Source organism: Callospermophilus lateralis, chromosome 6 (genome assembly GCF_048772815.1).
Source record: "Callospermophilus lateralis isolate mCalLat2 chromosome 6, mCalLat2.hap1, whole genome shotgun sequence".
Classification (NCBI taxonomy): domain Eukaryota; kingdom Metazoa; phylum Chordata; class Mammalia; order Rodentia; family Sciuridae; genus Callospermophilus; species Callospermophilus lateralis.
The window spans coordinates 39,834,669-39,855,510 of record NC_135310.1 but is presented as its reverse complement, the minus strand read 5'-3'; the positions used below and the strand labels follow the sequence as shown (position 1 = coordinate 39,855,510).

At 36.0% G+C, this 20,842-nt stretch overlaps 1 protein-coding gene across 4 annotated transcripts in view; it reads left to right on the top strand.

Annotated features, from left to right (window-relative positions):
* The window catches only part of Ncoa7 (nuclear receptor coactivator 7), a 148,441-nt gene extending 141,243 nt beyond the window's left edge, over positions 1-7,198 (top strand). For all 4 annotated transcript variants that reach the window (XM_076858280.2, XM_076858279.2, XM_076858278.2 and 1 more), the window contains 4 exons: positions 483-635; positions 3,987-4,082; positions 4,454-4,527; positions 4,907-7,198. In XM_076858280.2, coding sequence (XP_076714395.2) covers positions 483-635; positions 3,987-4,082; positions 4,454-4,527; positions 4,907-5,042 — 459 coding nt within the window. In that variant the 3' untranslated portion in view covers positions 5,043-7,198. The remainder of the gene's footprint in view (positions 1-482; positions 636-3,986; positions 4,083-4,453; positions 4,528-4,906) is intronic.
* The last annotated feature ends 13,644 nt before the right edge of the window (positions 7,199-20,842 follow it).

The window sequence follows — 20,842 nt, the reverse complement described above, 5'->3', positions numbered from 1 at the left end:
TTGATCAGTGTCTTCGAAAGTTTGTCACATACCACATGACAAAGCTTCAGTCAATGACGAATTGCAGATGTGACATGGTACCCTAAGATTATATCACCTAGTGAATGGCAGGCATCTTAGTTTGTGTACACTTGATAATACTCACATCACCACAAAACTGCCTAACAACACATTCTCAGAACATATACCTATTATTAAACAGCATACCTCAGTAGCATAGGAACCCACAGTCAGGCCCCGAGGGGAGAAGCATTCTCTGAGCAGCCTCCCTGCCAACGTAAATGCTTTAAAGCAATGATTTTTTTTTTCCATTCTCTTTCTTGGTTTATGGTGGCAAATATTTACCACCATAGACCAAGCAATGCAGAAGTAAATATAAAACTCTGAGTTTGAACCACAGGCATATATTTTATGCTTCAGGTTTGCAAGTCATTTGCTGATTTGTGGTTGAATTGTCTGTTTGCATCTTCTTGTACTGGCAGCTGGCCCGACGCCTTCCAGCAAGGGTGCAAGGGTATCCGTGGAGATTGGCCTACAGTACCATAGAGCATGGAACCAGCTTGAAAACTCTCTATCGGAAATCAGCATCACTAGATAGTCCAGTCTTATTGGTCATCAAAGATATGGATAATCAGGTGAGTCCTGCTTCTCTCAGAGAGAACACTTTTTAGTGTCAATTTTTAAATCTACCCAACAGAAGAGAGATGAATACAACGAGTTCTCCTCACCCACATTTCAGTTAGCCTGATTTTGCCATGTGTATTGCTTCTCTTTCTTTTATCTTTGTTTTTTCTTTCCCGAGGTATTTTGAAGTAAATTCCAATCATGATGTCATTGCACCCCTATGTACTTCATAATCATTTCTAAAAACAATATGGAACATATCTCTAAGGATAGTCACATTCTAAAGAATTTTTTTTTTTCCTATGCTGACCATGGAGTAGGAAAATATAATGGTATTCAATAACCTAAAGCTGAAAAGTTGAGAAAAGTCAGGTCTGGATTTGGGGACAATTTCAGAAATAAGTTCCAGTGCCACACCAGAGTTTTTTCCAAGTGACTGAAGTAGCACCCACAAAACTTGCCTGCTGTGGCTGTGATGGGAGCTTGTCAAAGCCTCAGTGTGTCATGCCCAGGGGCCCAACTGTTAAAGAAACATCAGGGAATCCTCGATGCCATTCCTAATTGCATTGTCACCAGTTACAGCTGACCTTTCTAGGAGGCACTGGTTAAATCTAAGTATTATCACCCCCATCCACTCTTCAGTGTGCTCTTTCCTCAAATCAACTTGGAGTGTGAGGCTTCCTTCATTTACTAACCAGTCAGTGTATTGTGTCTCAAAAGAAAGACAAGTCGAGCCTGATCTTCATTTATGTCAGTTTGATCTGTGTGGTATTCAGGTGTTTTGCCACTTGTGACATAGCCTACTTCCTGTCCCCATAATCCCCAGTGCAGATTGTTGGAAGCTTACTCTAGGCACACATGGCCAAAAAAGATGACTCCCTCTTCTCCCAGCCGTGGTGTATCCCCTGTAAGTGCAGGTTCCCAGCACTTCTTATTCCCTACCTGAGATCTGTGTATTGGAGACTTAAATCCAGGCAAGTGTGGCCTAAAGGCAGGGAGAAGCTCTCTTCCTCCATCCAGCCGCTGCTCACAGGGCTGTTTGATGGCATGGCAGGCTGAATTTAGAGATTTCTGGTCCTGTTGTTTCGGCTCATGGGTCAGAAGTTGCACCATAGGCGAGGCAAGCCAAGACCACAGCCTACTGCCTCTGCCCAGCACCTTGCTCATAACGCAGGATTATTCCTCTGAGAAAAGCAGGCTATTGTCTAGTCTGAGCTCCAGAGCAGTCACTTGGAGATTTTTCACAGGGGAAGAGTCAGGCTATAAAACAGAGCTCTGAAGTTATCTCCAAGAAACTTATTTAAATAAGTATAGGGAAGTTCAAGTCCCACTCTAGAAAACAATGAAAAATTTGGTGGTGAACAATGAAAAGGAAGCTGGTAGTCCTGTGAAGGCAACAACCTGAACTAGACAGTCTGGTTTACTAGAGAGAACCTGGAAAAAAGACAGCTAAGGAGAATCTTCTGAGAATCAGGATAAACTCCATAGACTGGCCGAAGAAACTGTCCCTGCAAAGGCACCTAAATGTAACTGAATTGGACTGTGGAATAATTCATAGCACAAATCATTGTTGAAAACAAGAAAACAATCATCAGACAAGTAACATGGCGCCTGATTTTTACTAACCTAATTTTACTGAGGTGTAGAAATGTCACTTCTTTGGTTCTTTGTTACACCTCTCCACTTACTGTAGTGCTGTTTGTTACACATTGATATAGTAGATCCAAACCCAAAAATAAATTGCTATGATTACTAATTTACATTTTATAGTTGAGAAAAAAAGAAGAAATATACATTTATAGGTTTTGTTATATTAACCTTCATTTTATCATTTTTGATTGTCTTAATATATTTCTGTAGATGAGTTTATTTTGTTATTGCTAAAAATATTACATTTTTATATGACATAGATCCAATAATACCATTATATACTTGTTTGATGGAGTTTCTTCCTAAATAAATGAACAGGAAAAAAGACAATAGACATTTCCTATATAGCCACAGTGCTATAGATCTAAAAAAAAAAAAAAATCACAATAATTTCCTAGTATTATCCAGTGGATAATAATATCGACGTCCTTAAATGAATTTGCATGTTGGCTAAAAAAAAATTATAGTTAAGAAAGAATACAATTATTTAGAATCCTGCAGAGGTCAGAGAGAAAGGATATCTTTTTCTGTTGATTTGTCTGAAATGATCCCATTTTCCACATATGGCTATTGCCCATCTTATCATATTTTAGCATCATGTATTTAAAAAGAGATACCTCGTGTTATTTTTTTAGTACTGTTACTGAAAGATCTCTGAAGAAAGTGAAACAGAATTTTAATGTTTTTTTTCTTTGTTCTTAACAGAAAAATGTGGTAATAGGAAGTATGAATAACATTGGTTAGAAAGTTTCTAGACTTTTCGTCTACCCAATATTTAGTATTTCAAGTGTAATTGGTAAAGAAGAGAGCATACCTTGGTTAGATCACATTAAAATAATTTTTTAAAATTTTTTAAGAAATTTTTCAGATAACCTTCATTTAAAGCAATGTTTCTACAGAGGGATTTGAAGCAGAAGATATACATGAATCACCTAGAGACATTTTTAAAATAGATATGCTCACCACTGCCAGCCCATATCCCTGCAAGTATTGAGGCTATGGCCATACATATTCTGAAAATGCTGTTCCTCATATAACTTACCTATCCTTCCCAGTATGAAAAAGCAGAAGAATCATTGATTTAAACACATGTAGTTCACCTTTTAAGCACATAGGATTATGAAGTTACTTTTTCATTAAAAGTTATCTCAAATTAAAATATATTGATCATCATGTTTAGGTGGTAGTTTTATTAAGCATATCAATAAGCATATTAATTACTTGTTCTTACAAATCAAGGGGAAGGAAATTTATTTCTGCTGGGGAATGTCTGGCCATAATTCTACTTATAAAACACATGAGAGATGTGCCCATTTTCTTCCACGCAGGCATTTCTGTGTGCAAGACACATCATCATCTTGTTTAATGTTCCCAATGTGTTGTAAAGGAAATTTGTCTCTGTAGTAGACTTTGGCAGTCTTTTAAGATTGAAGCAACTGTGGGCCTTGAACAAACAAGTTCTCTGATTTCTCTGATGGCTCTTCCATATACCAGGAAGCCTGGCCACTTGGGTTCCAATCAAAAATGGGGACATTTGGTGGATTCTTTTATTTGGTTGTCTTTTTTACTCAAGAGCTCCAATTTAGTAAAATCTTTGCTGGAAGAGGTATAATTACATCTTAAAACAAGATTGGGTAAAAAAAATAATATTTCAGAAAGCCTTTCTATGGGAGGCTTAGGTTTGAAAGTACACATTTGTTTTCTTTTGACAGATTTTTGGAGCATATGCAACTCATCCCTTCAAGTTCAGTGACCACTATTATGGCACAGGCGAAACTTTTCTCTACACATTTAGCCCTAATTTCAAGGTACCTGATGGGGGAAATGTTTGACCCCTCAGTAGTGGGAGTGGCAAGGACTGTCCTATGAACTTATGAACTCACTTCAGCCTGGGTCAGCACTTCATGACTGTAGCACACAAACTGCTTAGGGTTCCTGGCCTTGGAAGTGTGGGAATCAGGGAGGGGATGCAGATTATACCAGCATGTAACTGAAAGGTCCTTTCTACTTTATTACACTTTGGAGATCTCCTTCTGTATGGGCCAGGTCTGATAATCAGGAGCCTTCTCCATCAAAGGGAGGTGGGTGGCTCCCTTCCACATAATAGTTCTATTTAAGATTCTGTTTGCTGTTTCTCCCGATTAAAATGTCTGTTCTCTGTTTTGTTTTCTACCCCAAGGTCTTTAAGTGGAGTGGAGAAAACTCATATTTTATCAATGGAGACATAAGTTCTTTAGAACTTGGTGGTGGAGGGTAAGGTTTTCTTTGTCATTGTTTTACCACTTGACCTGTGAAGGTCTGTTTTGATCCAGTTAACCAAAACCTCAGTGTCAGCTGATTTTTTTGCTAGTTCGTGTACTTTAATTAATTAGGATAGTGGACTAACACATGACACTAAGATTCAAAGATAAAAATCATTTGTTTATGTACCTAATTGAGAAATGACTACCCCATGTCTTTTAGGAAAAACAGGTCATTTAATCAAAATGAAAGAATAGGGGCCTTTATTTTGCAAGCAATTTAGAGTTTTTACTGTCTGTGGCATAAAGGAAAGAAGAGGCAAGGGAGAACAGAAAATATGCCATGTAAGATCTAAGTGTATTTCCCTTTTTTTCCTTTAACTTGTTTTCAGGGGAAGATTTGGTTTATGGCTAGATGCTGATTTATACCATGGACGAAGCAACTCATGCAGCACCTTCAATAATGACATTCTTTCCAAAAAGGAAGACTTCATTGTGCAGGACCTAGAAGTGTGGACATTTGAGTGAAATTTGGACTGCCTTAAAATATAACATTAAAAAGACTGGGTTGGATCAGCCCTCCTAAAGCTGGCTGGAAAATGAAGCCCCAGCACAGGCTGCCTCATCCCACAATGCTTTCTTTCTGCCATCATCTCAGAGCATGGTCACGTTGCAAAATGATCCTGAAAGGTACGTGTGGAGGGCAGACACTGAAGAAAGAAATTTGAAGTCCAGATTGTTCAAAGACTTTGTTCTTCCACTTCTTTCAAATCCATACAGTGAGGAATTGGAGTGTTTATATGAGTTGAATGCAATTTTTATTTTTGGTAACTGTGAAAAAAAAGATACTGTGGAAATATATCCATGCCTTGTGTATTTATCAGCATAAATTTTCATGCAAAATGTACAGCTATTGTTTGCCATGGAAAAGGTTAGTCTCATTCAGAAAAATTAAAAGGACACAGCACTTAAAGGGAATATATGATTTTTTTAAAAAACAGTTTTATTTATTATTTCTAGTGTATTGTCTAAAATATGTTGGCAGGTTTTTTTTCTTTTAATATGACAAATCTTAAAATAAATAAATGTATACATTTTGTGCTATGTTTTGGGAACAAGTCTGTTTGATTTATATAATTTTATATTGATTTTTTTTTTTTTTGCCCTGATTGTTTAGGGTGATAGGTCTTAAGCAGTATATATATTTCTAAATTTTTAAAAGCCCATTACCAATGTTTATTGATTTGACTATAGAAATAGTCAGGGTTTTTTTTTTTTTTTGTTTGTTTGTTTGTTTGTTTTGGTACCAGGGATTGAACTCAGGGGCACTTAACCACTGAGCCACATCCCCAACCAACCCTTTTATTTTTTTTTTTTTATTTCGAGACAGGGTCTTGCCAAGTTGCTTAGGGCCTCGCTAAGTTGCTGAGGTTGGCTTTGAACTAGCTATCCCCATGCCTCAGCCTCATGAGTCACAGGGATTACAGGCATGTGCCATCCTAGGCCAGCTTTCTATTTGATGATTACAAAGGTACATTTTAAATTACCCGAACATATTCATGTAAAGCAGAATATACCATCTCTTGACATTTATAGAAATGGAAACCTTTATGAACCCAGACTTAAAACAAAACTTGCTTCTGAAAAAAAAATTGTTTCTTATAAAATCGTATGTGTTGATAACAAAAACTTTATTTTCATAGTGTTCTTTTGCACAATTTCTCCCCCACACGTTTACATTAATGAGCAGGCCTCTATTTTAAAAGGGAGTGTTTTAATTTCTGCTTTTTTAAAAATCAGATGAAAAAATATCAAATTGGACCAATTGTCTTGGGTTTTAGACTCTTATTTGAGAAAAAAATGCAAAGAAATGCATTTATACCAAAATTGGAATAAAAAGGAAAACCTATTTTTTAATGTGAACTCATTTTCACATCAAAGAACCTCTTTTATTAAAATATAATAATAAAGCCTTATAAAAAAAACTTATTATTATTAATTGCTAGACTTTTATGAAAACCAAAGACTACTAATGGAAAAAAATTAAATAATAGCCAAAGCTGAGAAGAGGTATGTCACAAATTATTTCCACAGTGATGTTTGAAAGGAAAAATTTATAACAAGCAGTATTTACATATTTGCATTTAAAAAAAAAAAAGCAGTTCTTAGAATATTTCTCTTATTTTAGTTCCCCATTTTAGGCTATTTGTAAGAGAACAAACTGTCCAATGGCCTCTTATCAGATCAACAATTATTGTGCTATGTTCTCATTCCATGCAAATTTAAAGGAATACTATAAAATTTAAATCCATAGCCTAGGCATACTTTTTATCCAGTTTTCATACTGAGAACTCTTGACAAACATATTGGCGGTTTAATCTTAATCTGCTTATTAAAAATAAGTTGGTGTGAGATATCAGGAATGTCTCATGATGATCATGTTTACCATGTATGCCATTTGCAACCATATGCTATTAATAAACAAAATGCTCATTTTGCATATAGTTCACTCTTACCTAGTTTAGTCCATGATACTATACTTGTGAGAGCATATCCAAATGTTGTGTTCTCTATTTAAAACAGTATTGTCCAATCAGAAATGTGTGGCCCTTCATTTATGGATATTGACTATATGTAATGCAGTGCTATCCCAATATTTTCAATAAAGGAATTTATGCATTCAGTGTGATTTTCTTTCCTGAGGTTTCATTTACCAAGTATTTATTGGGTAAAGTCCTACCTCCAAGATATTGCAAGTATGCTTCCAGACCAGTGTAGTAAAGCAAGTCACAAGAATTTTTTGATTTCCCAGTGTATATAAGATTTATGTTTGCAGAATTGTGTAGACTTTTAAGTGTGCAGTAGCAATATGTTTAAAACAATGTATATACTTAATTAAAAGTTCTTTATTGCTGAAAATACCAATGATTAACGAGCTGTCCAGAAAATGGCACTGACAGACTTTGCTTAATGGAGGGTTGCCACAGGCCTTCAATTTGTAAAAAGTGCAGTATCTACAAAGTTGATGCATTGTACACAACTTGATGAAGCATAACTGTACTCGAGTTTTTCGTATTGTGAGAGGTGATGAAATATCCAAGACTAAACAAAGTTCAGAGCTTATGTTTTCATTGCTGCCCTGGAAACTCCCTCTTAATTTCTGGTAGCCACCCTCTCCTTGTTCTCCCATCAGTTCATGGAAACTGCTCTTATTATAGGTACTAAAGACAACTCTGGGCTTCCTCTATCAAGTTTCTTCTCTGTTCTTAATCCTTTCAGCTATTCTGTGAATAATGACCTTCTTTTAACATCTGACTCAACCTGATTCCTAATTTCTACAAGAGTCACTTTACCCTCTGATAAATTTTCTGACATCTAGCTCCTAAAGATGAAGACCCCAAGCAATCTTGTTCATAAATCCATATCTAAGTAAGAACGGGTGGGAGGAGGCAACCAAAGGGTTTTTTAGAATCTGTTGGAAATTATTTAAATGCATCCCAATGCTACACACCACCAGGGACACTTGAACTTGTGACTACCATTCTTGATTTAAGTTCCCTTTCCTTGGTTCCTTTTAAAGTTTTAGAGACAAATGAAACAAGACTAACGAGAACTTCTGAGGAAGGCATTAGAATTTCTTAAAGCAAAAAAGAGTGCTAAGATTTTGATGTTCTTCTTAGGGTGTCTAATCTATTTTTACTGATTTAATCAGGCAGAGAAAGGTAAAGAGGTCAGAAGTCAAAGGAAGTTCCAGAAGCTTTAAAATAAGGGCAACCCCACTTGACCCTCTGGAAGTTTAAGAAGTGTCTCTGACCACTTCTATCTGCCCAATCATGACAAGTTCTGCCTCATTCAGGGGAAACCTTAACCTCGGGGCATCACATCTCTGCTCTCACCTCCTTGCCTATACACTTTATCCAAAGTGACCCACTAACATAAGGTGTGTTAGCTTAGAAAATCAGGCTTCACCAGTCACTCCAAACTCAAACGTCCTTATTCTCTTCTATCTCAGAATTTCTAGTGGTACTTAGGAACTCCACAATCTGGTCCATCAATACATCAAAATGGGGTTTCTTGATAGAATATCTTTGGAACTTTTGTCTTTCTTTTGGATTAGCACTGCCCAGTAGAACATCCAATGACAGAAATGTTCCACAGATTTTCACTATAGACATTTTATTATAGACACTAAGTACCATACTTATGTTGAACATTTGAAATGTGCCTTGTATGGCTGAAGGGCTGAGTTTTCTAATTTTTTTAAATTTAAATTTATTTAAATTTAAATAACTGCCTATGTATTGAACAACACAGCCTTTTTTTTTTTTTTTTTTTTTTGATCAAACCCCAAGGCTTAGTGCATGTTAGGCAAGTACTCTACTATTGAGCCCTAACTTTTAGCACAACTCTAGATCAGCTGTTATTGCCAGTTCTTATTTCATGAGACAACAAATCCCTCACCAAAAGAGAACTTTAGTTCCAAACACTTGGATTTAGTTCCATTACAGATCTTCATGTAACTTGGTCCCACTTAAGGTATTAATATGTCTCTTACTATTTAGGAGCTCCATTTGTAAAGAAATCAGGGAGCTGAGTAATCTGGGAGTCTTTCCATATTGAAAGATTGAATCTTCATAAGACTATTGATCCCCATCTCTAATCTCTAGAAAATTTATCCTAGTGCCAGACCTTGTTTCATGTAAAGTCTTCCTGGTGTGGCCATCACACATGTTCTGTGCCTATTTAGGACATTCCACTGCTCAAGGCACTCACCACAATGCATGCATGATGGAGCACAAGAAAGAAAGACAGTGCTTATAGTATTTTTCAGTTGGTCTCAAAGTGATGGAACTACTGAGAATGCCTCTCACAGGGCCATTCAGTGACCAATTGTCCTTACCAAGTGTGCCAGCTGGTATGCCCACTGGCCACATGTACACTTAGAGAACTTATGTGTACATGTAGAAAGGTTTTTATATCAACCTGTTAGAATGAAGGGTAATCAAGAACCATAGAAAAGAGACTATTAGATAGCCTCAGTTGTGTCTTATTTACCCATTGACCAGGGCCCACATTTGATCAAGCCCTTCACTTCTAGGGTTACAAAAGGCAACCCTGATCTAGTTTAACATAACCCAGAGGAAAACAAGAAACGCCTTCAAGATACACATTCACTTTTAACAAGCTTTGATGATATAATTGTCAGCTTCCCATTTTCCAACAAATACCTGTGATAACCAACTTAGAAAAAACTTTATTTTGGCTCACAGTTTTGGAGGTTTCCACTCATGATTAAGTGACCCTGTAGCTTTGGCAACTATGGTGAGGCAGTATACCAAAGAAGAGAATCTGTAGCACAGGAATCCCATTGACCTCAAGGCCCAGAACAAAAGAGAAAGAGGAAGAGTCCATAGTTTCAAAGTCCCCTACAAGGGCCTACATTCAATGATCTACAACTTTCTGTTAGGGCCCACGTATAATGTTTCTACCACCTCTCAGTAGCACCAAGTTGAGAACTAAGCCTTCAATACATGGGCCTTTGGGGAGCCTTTCTAGATTCAAACTGTAGCTGATGATAAGGCAGATCTAAAATATATATATATATATATATATATATATATATATGTATATATATATATATATTAAGGTTTATTTATTTATTTATTTATTTAAGTACCCGGGGGTGATCCCAGGGATGCTGGACTATTAAGCCACAATCCAGCCATTTTTAATTTTATATTGAGTCAGGGTTTACGTTGCTTAGGGCCTCACTAAATTGATGAGGCTGGCTTTGAACTTGTAATCCTCCTGCCTCACCCTCCTGATTTGCTGGGTTTATAGGCATGCACTACTATGCCTGGTTTATTCTGTAGACATTGGAATTCACCCAATCAGGTAGTGCTTGGCACCTAACTCTTCCATGTCTGATGGATCTCAACTGAGATAAGCCCTTTTATCTTTGAAAACTAAATTTAAAAAAATAATAACATATCTACAAAGATATGTTGTATTGACCTTGAGAGCTATTAAAAGGTCTCATTATTACTCCATACCTAACAAGGCCCGGTATTATTCCTTATAGCATCTTGTTTCTCTATTAGATTCTATAAAGGATTAGAAAAGTAGATAGGTTTGACCTGGAAGTATGCCAGAGAATTGTGGATATATGACATGGGTCTCTTTTGGCAGATCCTATAGTTAGATCACACAGGTAAAGCTAAAAAAATTCTAAGACTTCAAGAGGCAGCAAAGCATAGCAGTTAAGGTATGGATTCTCTATATAGCCAGAGGTCCTAGGTTTGAAAGTGAGCTCTAGATCTTACTAGCTAGTAGCTGGCTTACTAGCTTTGTTATTTAACCTCCCTGTGCTTCATTTTCCTTATCTGTAATATAATAATAAGCACTCCATGATTGTATGATGACTAAAGCACTTAAATAGTATAATGTCACCACTACTAGGTTTTAAATTTACAAATTATTCAATTACTCCTTCTAATGGAGGGATCACCTAATGATATGACAATTACAAAGGAGGCTTCATCTTCTAAGATAGCAACTTATTTAATGCTGAAAACTATTTTCAGATATATTGCAATTGCTCTCATTTGCTCTTTAGATATTTTAACTAAGGCTTTGTCTCATCTTTTTTCTTATAAAAATAACACATGTTCATGGAAATATTTTCAAATAGCATAGAAGAGAATTCAGTAAAAGGCAAATGTTTCCTTCCCTATGTTCTCAGAGATAATAATCACAAAAGTTTTTATGTTCCTTTCTAGAGAATTTCTGTGCATAAATAAGCTGATATATATGTTCTTCATATAAACAGAAGCATACTACATACACTGTTCTCCAGTTTGCCTTTTTCATTTAATAAAATACTGTCAACATTTTTTATCAGTATATGTAGACTTCATTCTTTATTGCATTAGTCTATCATGGTTTAAATAGTCCTTCATTAATGGACTTTTTTGTTGTTGTTGACTATTACAATATTGCTTAGTGAATATCCTCATCCAGAGCTTTGTCCATTAATATTCTATATATTTGTAGGATAATTGTGATCACTGAGTCAAAGAATATATGCACTTTTTATTTTAAAAGATATTGTCAATTGTTCCTCCCCAAAAAAATATTAAAAAATTATAGCCCAGAGCTATGAGCAAGGTAAGCAGTTATCTCACTGTGTGAGTAAGGTAAGCAGTTATCTCACAGCCTCAACAATACTGATTCTGTCAATTTTTTTATTCTTTGCTCAAATAGTAACTTGTTTTAATTTTCATTCCTTAGTCATGAATTAGGTTGAACCTATTCCCATATGTACTATATATGAATATGCCTTTTTTAAAAATTGACTATCAATGTCCTTAATCCAATTTTCTACTGAGCTGTTCATCACCATTTTACTGATTTATAACTGCTCTTCTTATAGTCACAGGTGGCCCTTTGTCATTTATATTGCAAAGATTTTTCTTAACTTGTATTTTTAAAATACATGTTTTTTTCACACATGAAGAGGTTTTTAAATATATATATATATATATTAATTACCATTTCTTCATAGTCAGATTTATCAACCACTTCCTTTATAACTTCTGGGCTATAATTTTTTTAGATCAAGTTAAATTTCTTCAGCATTATTTTTATTTCTCACTTAAATACTTTCCAAATTAATAATGCATTAACAGCATCTTCCACCTTATCTAAACAGTGTTTTCTCTTGCTAAGATTATGCTGAATTACTTACCCCTCATACTTCAGAATATCTCAAAATAGCCTCCTCAAAATCAGTTTAGTCATCCCTTCAAGATAGTCAACATCTTTAAGAAATGTCTAAGTTAACATCCTCTTATAGCAAGCTAGAGGTAGGCAAAGCAGATGGGTAGAACCTTGCCTGGTCTTGAGACCCTATCACAATGCCTTGCTGAGGAACAATTTACATATTAATAATGAAGATGAAGAGGAGCAGGAGAAGGACAGGCAACATTTACTTAGCATTAACTTTGCTTCTTCCCTTTTTAATGCATTATCCTATTAGATCCTCAGAAGAAAAATGGGAAAATTTTGATCTCTGTTCAGAGAAGAAGAAACTGATTCTTCAGGAGTTAGGAAACTTTCCTGAAAACACAGAACTACGGAGGGTTTTAGCCAGGTTATCTTTAGTTATGACTAACCCCAGAGCTGCCCTCTTAACCACAATAGTGTGCTAGCATTACCCACTCTTTACAATATCTCCTCTGCCTCATACCCACAGTCTGCTTCACTACTACCTCAGGCATCACGATCCCCAATCCTCCACTCTAGAAAAAAGATACCAGAGTGGTCAGGAGCTCCTCTGTGGTTAACCAAGTCTTACTCATCCTCATATCCCCAAAGCCTGGCTAGGTGTATGGCCTGTAAGAGTCATTCGATAAATGCTTATCATGTTGAACAGAACTGATGTGCATTACTGAAGGGAATGAGTCCCAGAGCAATTAAAGGATGTGTCCAATGTTCCAAGCTATGTGGAGAGCTGGAATAAAATACAGATTTGGTATTCCCAGATCTCTTCTCCTGGCCCCTACACAATGCGATAGCATAGGTTCATAAGCATCAGTCTTGAATTATCTGATTCAAGAAGGAATTATCTTCTCTCTAGTTTCTGGAAGTCTTCTCTTTGAATTTTAGGGAGTATGGTTGAAGAATTCTGGGAAAGGCATTTCTGGGGAATGACTGCCCATGGGAGAAGAATTCCTTCATTTTCAAGTCTCTTAGTTGTTAGCATTCTAAAAAATGTAGACTGAGAAATAGTTCTAGGGCCTCGGGGTTTTAGTGCATTGGCAATGAATCACATTCTGAGTTTCTAAAAGTGATACCTGTAAGAAAAGTGTTCAACCAGAAGACTGCTTGAACAAAGATCAAACTATATCAACTGATTTTGCACTTTGGTAATGGGGTTCCGAGAAGAGTGCAAGAATATGTGATTAACTAGATTCTCCAGGCCTAACACATTGTGGTGATGTAGAGCAGAAGATTTATTAGGGAAAAAATCAAGAAGAATATTTTATAAACAACTTTATTTATGAAACAGGTAATGGAGGCAAAGTAGTACAGTGTATGTTACTGTGCAAGCACAGAATAATCGTTATCTAGATTCTGACACCTCCACTTATTAGCACAAGTTCCTTAAACTCTCTACCTCAGTTTCTTTATCTATAAAAGAAAAGCAATAATACTTGTCTCACATAGATGTTATGAAAATTAAATGGATTAATACATATAAAGTCATGTACCACATAACAACATTTCAGTTAATGATGGACCACATATATGATGACTGTCCTATAAGATTATATCTCCTAGTGTTGTAGTAGTCATCTTGGTTTGTGTAAGTGCATGCTATGATATTCTTACAACCCAAATTGCCTAACTGCCTGTTTCAGAAAGTATACCTGGTATTAAGCAACCCATATCTGTACTGCATACATTTCTCCTTTTTTCCCATACCATATCTAAGATTAATTCATGCTGTTATTGAAGATATATTTCACTTATGTGTGAATATGTGAACTACTGCTCTGTTTAGCCATTCTCCTATCTGTAGACAGAGGTGCTTGCAGTTTTATTTTTTTGGAGTATGTGAATGTTTGACTTTATAAAAGAGCACCACAATATTTTGCAAAGTGATTGCATCATCTGCATGCCTATCAGAGTTTAACATCCAAATTTTGATACTGTTAGACTTAGTTTCTATCAATCTCAAGGGTGTGTGATGTTATTTCACTGGTTTTAATTTTCATTCCTCTGATTATTAATGAAGGTGAGCATTATTTAATATGTTTCTTAGTCATCCTTGATTTCTCTTTGGTGAGATGTCTCTTCGTGTTTACTGCATATTTTTTAAAGCCTGTCTTCTTGGAACAGGCCACATGACATCCTTGCTATTTCTGCTTTAAGGATAAAAGATATTAGTCTGTTAACTTTATTTTATTCTGATAATGAGAACAAATAGTTAATATGATACTATCATGGAGTCTCAGGCCCTATAAGGTTATTTTTCTCTAGTCTTAAACTGATAATATGTAGGGAAAGGAATTAAAAGGAGAATATTTTTAAAAAATTATACTTGTAGATGGGAAAAATGTCTTTCTTTAGTTTTTTATGCAGGACTAGGGATCGAACCCAGAGCCTAACAAATGCTAGGCAAGTGCTCTAGCACTGAGCTACAACCCAGCCCCAAAGTGGGGATTTTTGTCAGTGTATTTCACTTTTCAGATTTGGGCATGTATTTGTACAGTTAATTAGGTTATATGATTTTTTAAATAAAGCATCATCAAGCACTTTAATTGAAATTATAGTAAATATGCATTGAGCACTTATAGGCTAGGTACTTGTCTAAGAAAATAACATATATTATTTTAATAATTATAATAACTTGTGATGATCATAAGATAGGCACTAATATTATTATTTTCCAAATGAGGAAATGGAAGCCCTGAAAAACTAAATTACTTGTTTAAAGATGAAATCACTGGTAAGTGTTAGAAATGGGCTTTGAGTTGAGGAAGTCTGCCTCCCCAGCCCATGCTGTTAACCCATCAGCATAATCACAGGAAATAACAAGTCACTTGGGAGCATTGCAATAAGAGTTAATGATGGACCACACATATGATGACTGTCCTATAAGATTATATCTTGTAGGTAGGTGCCCAGAAACAATTTAGGGACTGGATGTGCCTTTGGGGTATGCTGGGTAGGGAAGGAAGTGAATATGGGAGGGGAGCTGAAAGAGTTGAACGAAAGGTTGAGAACTGAAATTGCTAACAGCTGCTGGCAGAGGTGTGAGGAATCACTGAAGTTCAGGTTTTTTGGAGATACTAGGTGAATATTACATTAGGTTCTTGCCATGGGAGTTGTGTCAGTCAGGATTGGAAGCAAAGGGCATTGGAACCCAGGAATTTGAGAAGCTGTGTCATGGGCGCAGAAGTTATCTCAACTTATGGCAGGCAGGGTATATGCAGCATTCATGAGCCAGGGGCTGAAGTTCTATATGAATCTGTAGGAGAGATTTAGAAGCTGGTAGATGTGGTGATTGTGCTTCCCATTGTATCATGAAACTTAAAAGAGGGCAGTATGTTGGGGGTTATACAGGTAGGAATGGAATCTCCTGGAACTGGCAGAGGCTAGGAGAATGCCAACCCTGCTTTCAAATCTCTCAGCCTATTGGGAGGTGGGGAAATCCAGCAGCTTTTTGCTTGTCAAACCTCAAGGGACACGATGTCTTAGAGGAAAAGCAGCTTTCAGCTAAGGCAAGAAGATGAAGATATGACTCTATGAGGAAGTTGAGGATGTATAGGAGAGTATTTAAAATGAAACTGTGGTTTTTACAATGGAAATGTTTTAGTTCTTGTACCAGTTCAGCTTTGTTTTGTTTTTTGTTTTTGTTATTGTTTTTCTGTTCAATTTGAGATAGAAATCACGAAGCAACAAGCAATTCCATCCAAACGAGGCTATATTGGAGCTTATACTCCAGCAAAGGGAGAGAGTGCATGGATAAGAGTTCCTGGCTCCTAGAGGAAGAAAGAGATAAAGCTTGTATAGTTAGACAAGCAGCCCACATAGGGGTACTGGTGGCAATTGTGCACCACCCAGGATTTCTGCATATATCTTATCTGATATTTGCACTGGAGACCAGAGTTTGTGTTCAGGTCAGAAATCTGACATGCGCGTTGAGTCCATTTGAGCTCTGCTTGTGAAGGTACTCACTAACACCACCCTGGCCATGCTGCACATGCAGAGGCTGCAGAAAAGTCCCTTTAAAGGGCTAACCTGAGAAAATATGCTTCTTGTTAACATTGGAAAACATAGTTGATAAATCTGACTTTTCTTATTCTAAGAAAAAGTTTCAAAGGAGGTCAGTAGCAGAAAACAGGTGAAAAGAAGCATAGGACAATTTGGATATGGATAAAGATATCATGTTTACTTTGAGGGTAGCCTGTGAGAACCAGGATGAGTCATGCAGATGATTGTATTGGCTTTGAGATTTTGAGGAAATACATACAGGTATGAGATTGACAAGAAATTTGACATTAACTTCAAGATGTTGGAAGTGGGCTGATTCACATAATAGCCATTTTATGTTGCTCTTGGATGGAAAGTGCCTTCAGTGCTACTAAAAAGGGCTTTAAGACCCCTCTAACATCAACCAAGAGAATTATCCTGATTGGCCGATTTCTAAAACAGGGGTAACAATATCCTGCAAATAGTTATGAGAATCAAATTAATTTCGGTGTATGAAAGTGCCTAGGAAAACTATAAAATGTCAAAGGTGAATTACAATTATTAATGATATTAATTACATCAAATTTTGTTTATGCTGAATTTGTTTTTTATCAGGAACACCAAGGTCAAGTATAACCTTGTTCTTGATTTTTTTTTTAAGGAATTACTTTTAATGTTTTCTTTGAGGAGATGCCTTTTTATAAAGCATTGTGCAAAAAAAACCCCAGAAGTATCTGCATTATATTCTGGAGACAAGTAAACAAAACAATTCATCAGGGAAATAGCAGGGATGGGTAAATTGTTATAAGGAGAAGGGATGTTTTCTTTTGTTGTTCTCTCCATTACAACTGATTTATTCAGCTTTCACTTATGAACAACAGATCAGGACCTCCTTAATGTCCTTTCACAAAGCTCAAGGAGCCACAAGTTGGAACATTGGACCACCTGCTAATATTTATTCAAAGAGAGCTCTAAGTAAGGCAATTTAATAATCAAAAACTGGAAATTGCTATCTCTCCTCCACCCCCCAGAATCTTTGCTTCCCTTCCTTTGCTGAAATATTTCACACTAATTCTGACAAATGCGGCCAATATACATATCAGACAACAGCATAGCCTGAGTATTTTCCTTTTTTATTGTATTTCTTAAGCAGGGAGCAACATGTTCATGCTTGTTTTTCTTTATCTTTGGAAAAATTCAATATTCTTGAGACACTGGTGAAATAGCATAAAATTATCCCTCTTTATTAAATAAAATCCAGGAAAGTTTTAGTATTCATGTTCAGGTAATTTCTATCTGGAGTATGGAAAAGGGAATGCCTATTGTTGAGATTATATTTTATCAGATTAAGACAAACCCACCAACACACTCTCTATATCCTCAGTGTAAAATGGACATAAACACAAAACCGTGTCAGACATATGGTTGTAGTAGCTCAATGGTCTACATCTGCCAAATACCAAGAGATTTGCTTGAAAATGCCTTTTATCTTCCAACATTAGGGTTGAGCAGTTCAAAGGTTTCTGGAATGAGATTATTTATAAAGCAAAGCATTATTAAAGGAAATGAAGTTTATAATGGAATTCTGAATTTAAAAAATCTATTAGGATGTTTTCCTTATGACAAAAGTAATATATTTTCAGTGATGAAGATATAAAATATAAAATATATAAAACATGGGCCATAATTTATCTGTTCAGAGATCACGGTGCTAATATATCCTTTCAGGTATTTTCTTACAAATCCTTATGTATATTTAACAAATGTTAAATATGCTACCTTGTAAGCTATTTAACATAAGCATGTATCTTAGCTCAGTGATTAAGAACCAAGGCTTCTGTAAGACTGCTTGGGTTTGAGTTCCAGTTGTGAATGACTAATGGGAATGACATCAGGTAAGTTACATAAATCACTCTGCGTATGGGAATGGAAACTTGGAACAGAGAGTGACAGGATTCTAGAGCTGCAATGATTGAGTTGTGGAGATTGGGTTGCCATCAGCCAAGGTTGGATCTTTGTGAATAGGAGATTTATAGTAAGGATCAGCAGTTCCATCTATTGGACATCTAAATGGAAATACCTAGTATGCAGTTGGATGCTTTTTGATGTACAGAAAGATATGAGTAGAGCCCCAAAGTGTAGAAGTCACGGGCATACAGATATTTGGAGATTTGAGACTGGAAAAAATCAAGGATGTAAATGTAGACAGAAAAGATCAAGGAATAAGCCCTAAGGCTCTCCAACATTGAGAGCTTAGAGGGGAAGTGCAAAGAAAAGGGAAAACAAGCTTAAAAGGAAAACACACACACACACACACACACACACACACACACACACAAGAGAATTCAGTGACCTCAAATTTAAGAAGGTACAATAAAATATGTAAAAACCTGCTGACAGGTCAGGAAAGGACTGAGAATTGACCATTGAATTTAGTAACATGGTCATTTACCATCTCCATGAGTAGTTTGGATGGAATAAAAGTTTGAAAGAAGATTGAAGAGAGAACTGGAGGAAAAAAATTGGAGAAGCCGGTAGCACACTGAGTAGCACACGCCTGTAATCCCAGTGATTAGGGAGACTGAGGCAGGAGGATTGCAAGTTCAAAGCCAGCTTCAGCATATTAGCAAGGCCCTAAGCAACTTAGTGAGACCCTGTTTCAAAATAAAAAATAAAAAGGGCTGTGGAGGTGGCTCGGTGGTTAAACACCCCTGAGATCAATTTCCTGTAACAACAACAACAACAACAAACAGAAGAGGGGCTGGGATTGTGGCTCAGCAGTAGAGCATTCACCTAGCCTGTGCAAGGTGCTGGGTTCAATCCTCAGCACCACATAAAAATAAATAAATGAAATAAAGGTATTGCGTTGAACTACAAATTATATATATATATAAAATATATTTTGTTTTGTTTATATATATATATATATATATATATATATATATATATATATATATATATATATATTAAAACAACAACAAAAAAAACAGAAGAAGTTGGAAAGAGGTAGCAGGGACACTTTCAAGATTTTCTGCAAAGAGCAACAAATACTTGAGATAGGTGCTGGTGGGAAAAGTAAGCTCAAAAATAAAAATGAAAAACTTTCATTTTTTTTTAAGGTGGGGGAAATGACATCAGATTTGCAGGTGAATGGTAATGATCCAGTAAGGAGAACAAAATTGATGGCATAGGACATATCAAGGGAATTTCATAAGTTGTACTATTGAGTGGGCAGGAGGAGACAGGACTTAGCGTGTGAGTGGAAGATTTAGTTTAATGTCAGCACAGACTGTTTATGTTTGGTAATAGTCAGGGAGGCCAAGAATATGAGTCATCATTTTGGAGGGAGTCTGTTCTCTTTTTATTGCTTCAGTTTTCTCATTATGTCCCTTATCCTTGTTCGTGTCAGCTACACAGGAAGCATCTGAGTCCCAGGATGCTCCTCATTTCCAGCTCATAAAGCTCTGTACTTCCCCCAAACCTATCTTCTCCCATCCTCACTCCTGAAATTCCTCCATGATGTCATCAGGAATGTAGAATGCATCATTTCAGTTGTGTATGTGAGTTTATTTACTCATGCCATGACAATAAAGATGTTGTTATGTAAAGAAATTTCTGCCAGTTTGAGAGTGAAGAAAAATGGCATTTTATTGTTATCTAAGTTAGACATCTTTGGTTTGTAATGACTGAATGCATTTTCCATATATTTATTGACTATACTTTTAATGAATTACTTTCATATCAGCTTCTTATTTCTTTTACTGGTGTTTTCAACTCATTCTAATTGTTTTGTGAAAAACTCTTCCTATATTAGAATTATCAATCCTATTTTTCATGAGTGCTGCAAATATATTTTTAGATGTTTATGGACTTTTATTTTATTCATTTATTTATATGTGGTGCTGAGAATTGAACCCAGTGCCTCACATGCTAGGCAAGTGCTCTGCCACTGAGACCCAACCCCAGCCCAACTGCAAATATTTTTACCCAAACTGTCATTTGTCTTCAAATGCAGTTTTTGGCATTTATAGGTACTTTTACAAAATGTTATTTTATAGCAATCAGTAATTTATTTTATGGAATAAATTTTTAGCAATTAGCTCTTTCTTTCCTCCCCCAAGACAAAATAAATATACCCACATTTCTTTAAAAATCCATCACATGAGGCAGGAGAGTCACAAGTTCTAGGTGAGCATCAGCAACTTGGCAGAATACTTAGCAATTTAATGAGACCCTGTCTCAAAATCAAAAATAAAAAAGACTGGGATGTAGCTCAGTGGTAAAATGTCCCTGGGTTCACTCCCCAATGTAAAAAATAAATAAATAAAAAAAACTCCTTAACAATTCCTTGGTGTCATCTTTTTACATTTAAATACTTAATGTTATTAGAAATGCATTTGGATGCCTGGTATAAAGGAGAGACCTAATTTTTTTTTTTTTTGCCTGTATTGGTAGCCAGATATTACAACTCTTTTTTATTCTTTTTAATAGTAATAAATCCCTTTTACTAGAGGGGTCCACTGTCCCCTTCTTAGGGTATCACAACCAGTAGCTTCTTTCTGATAGAA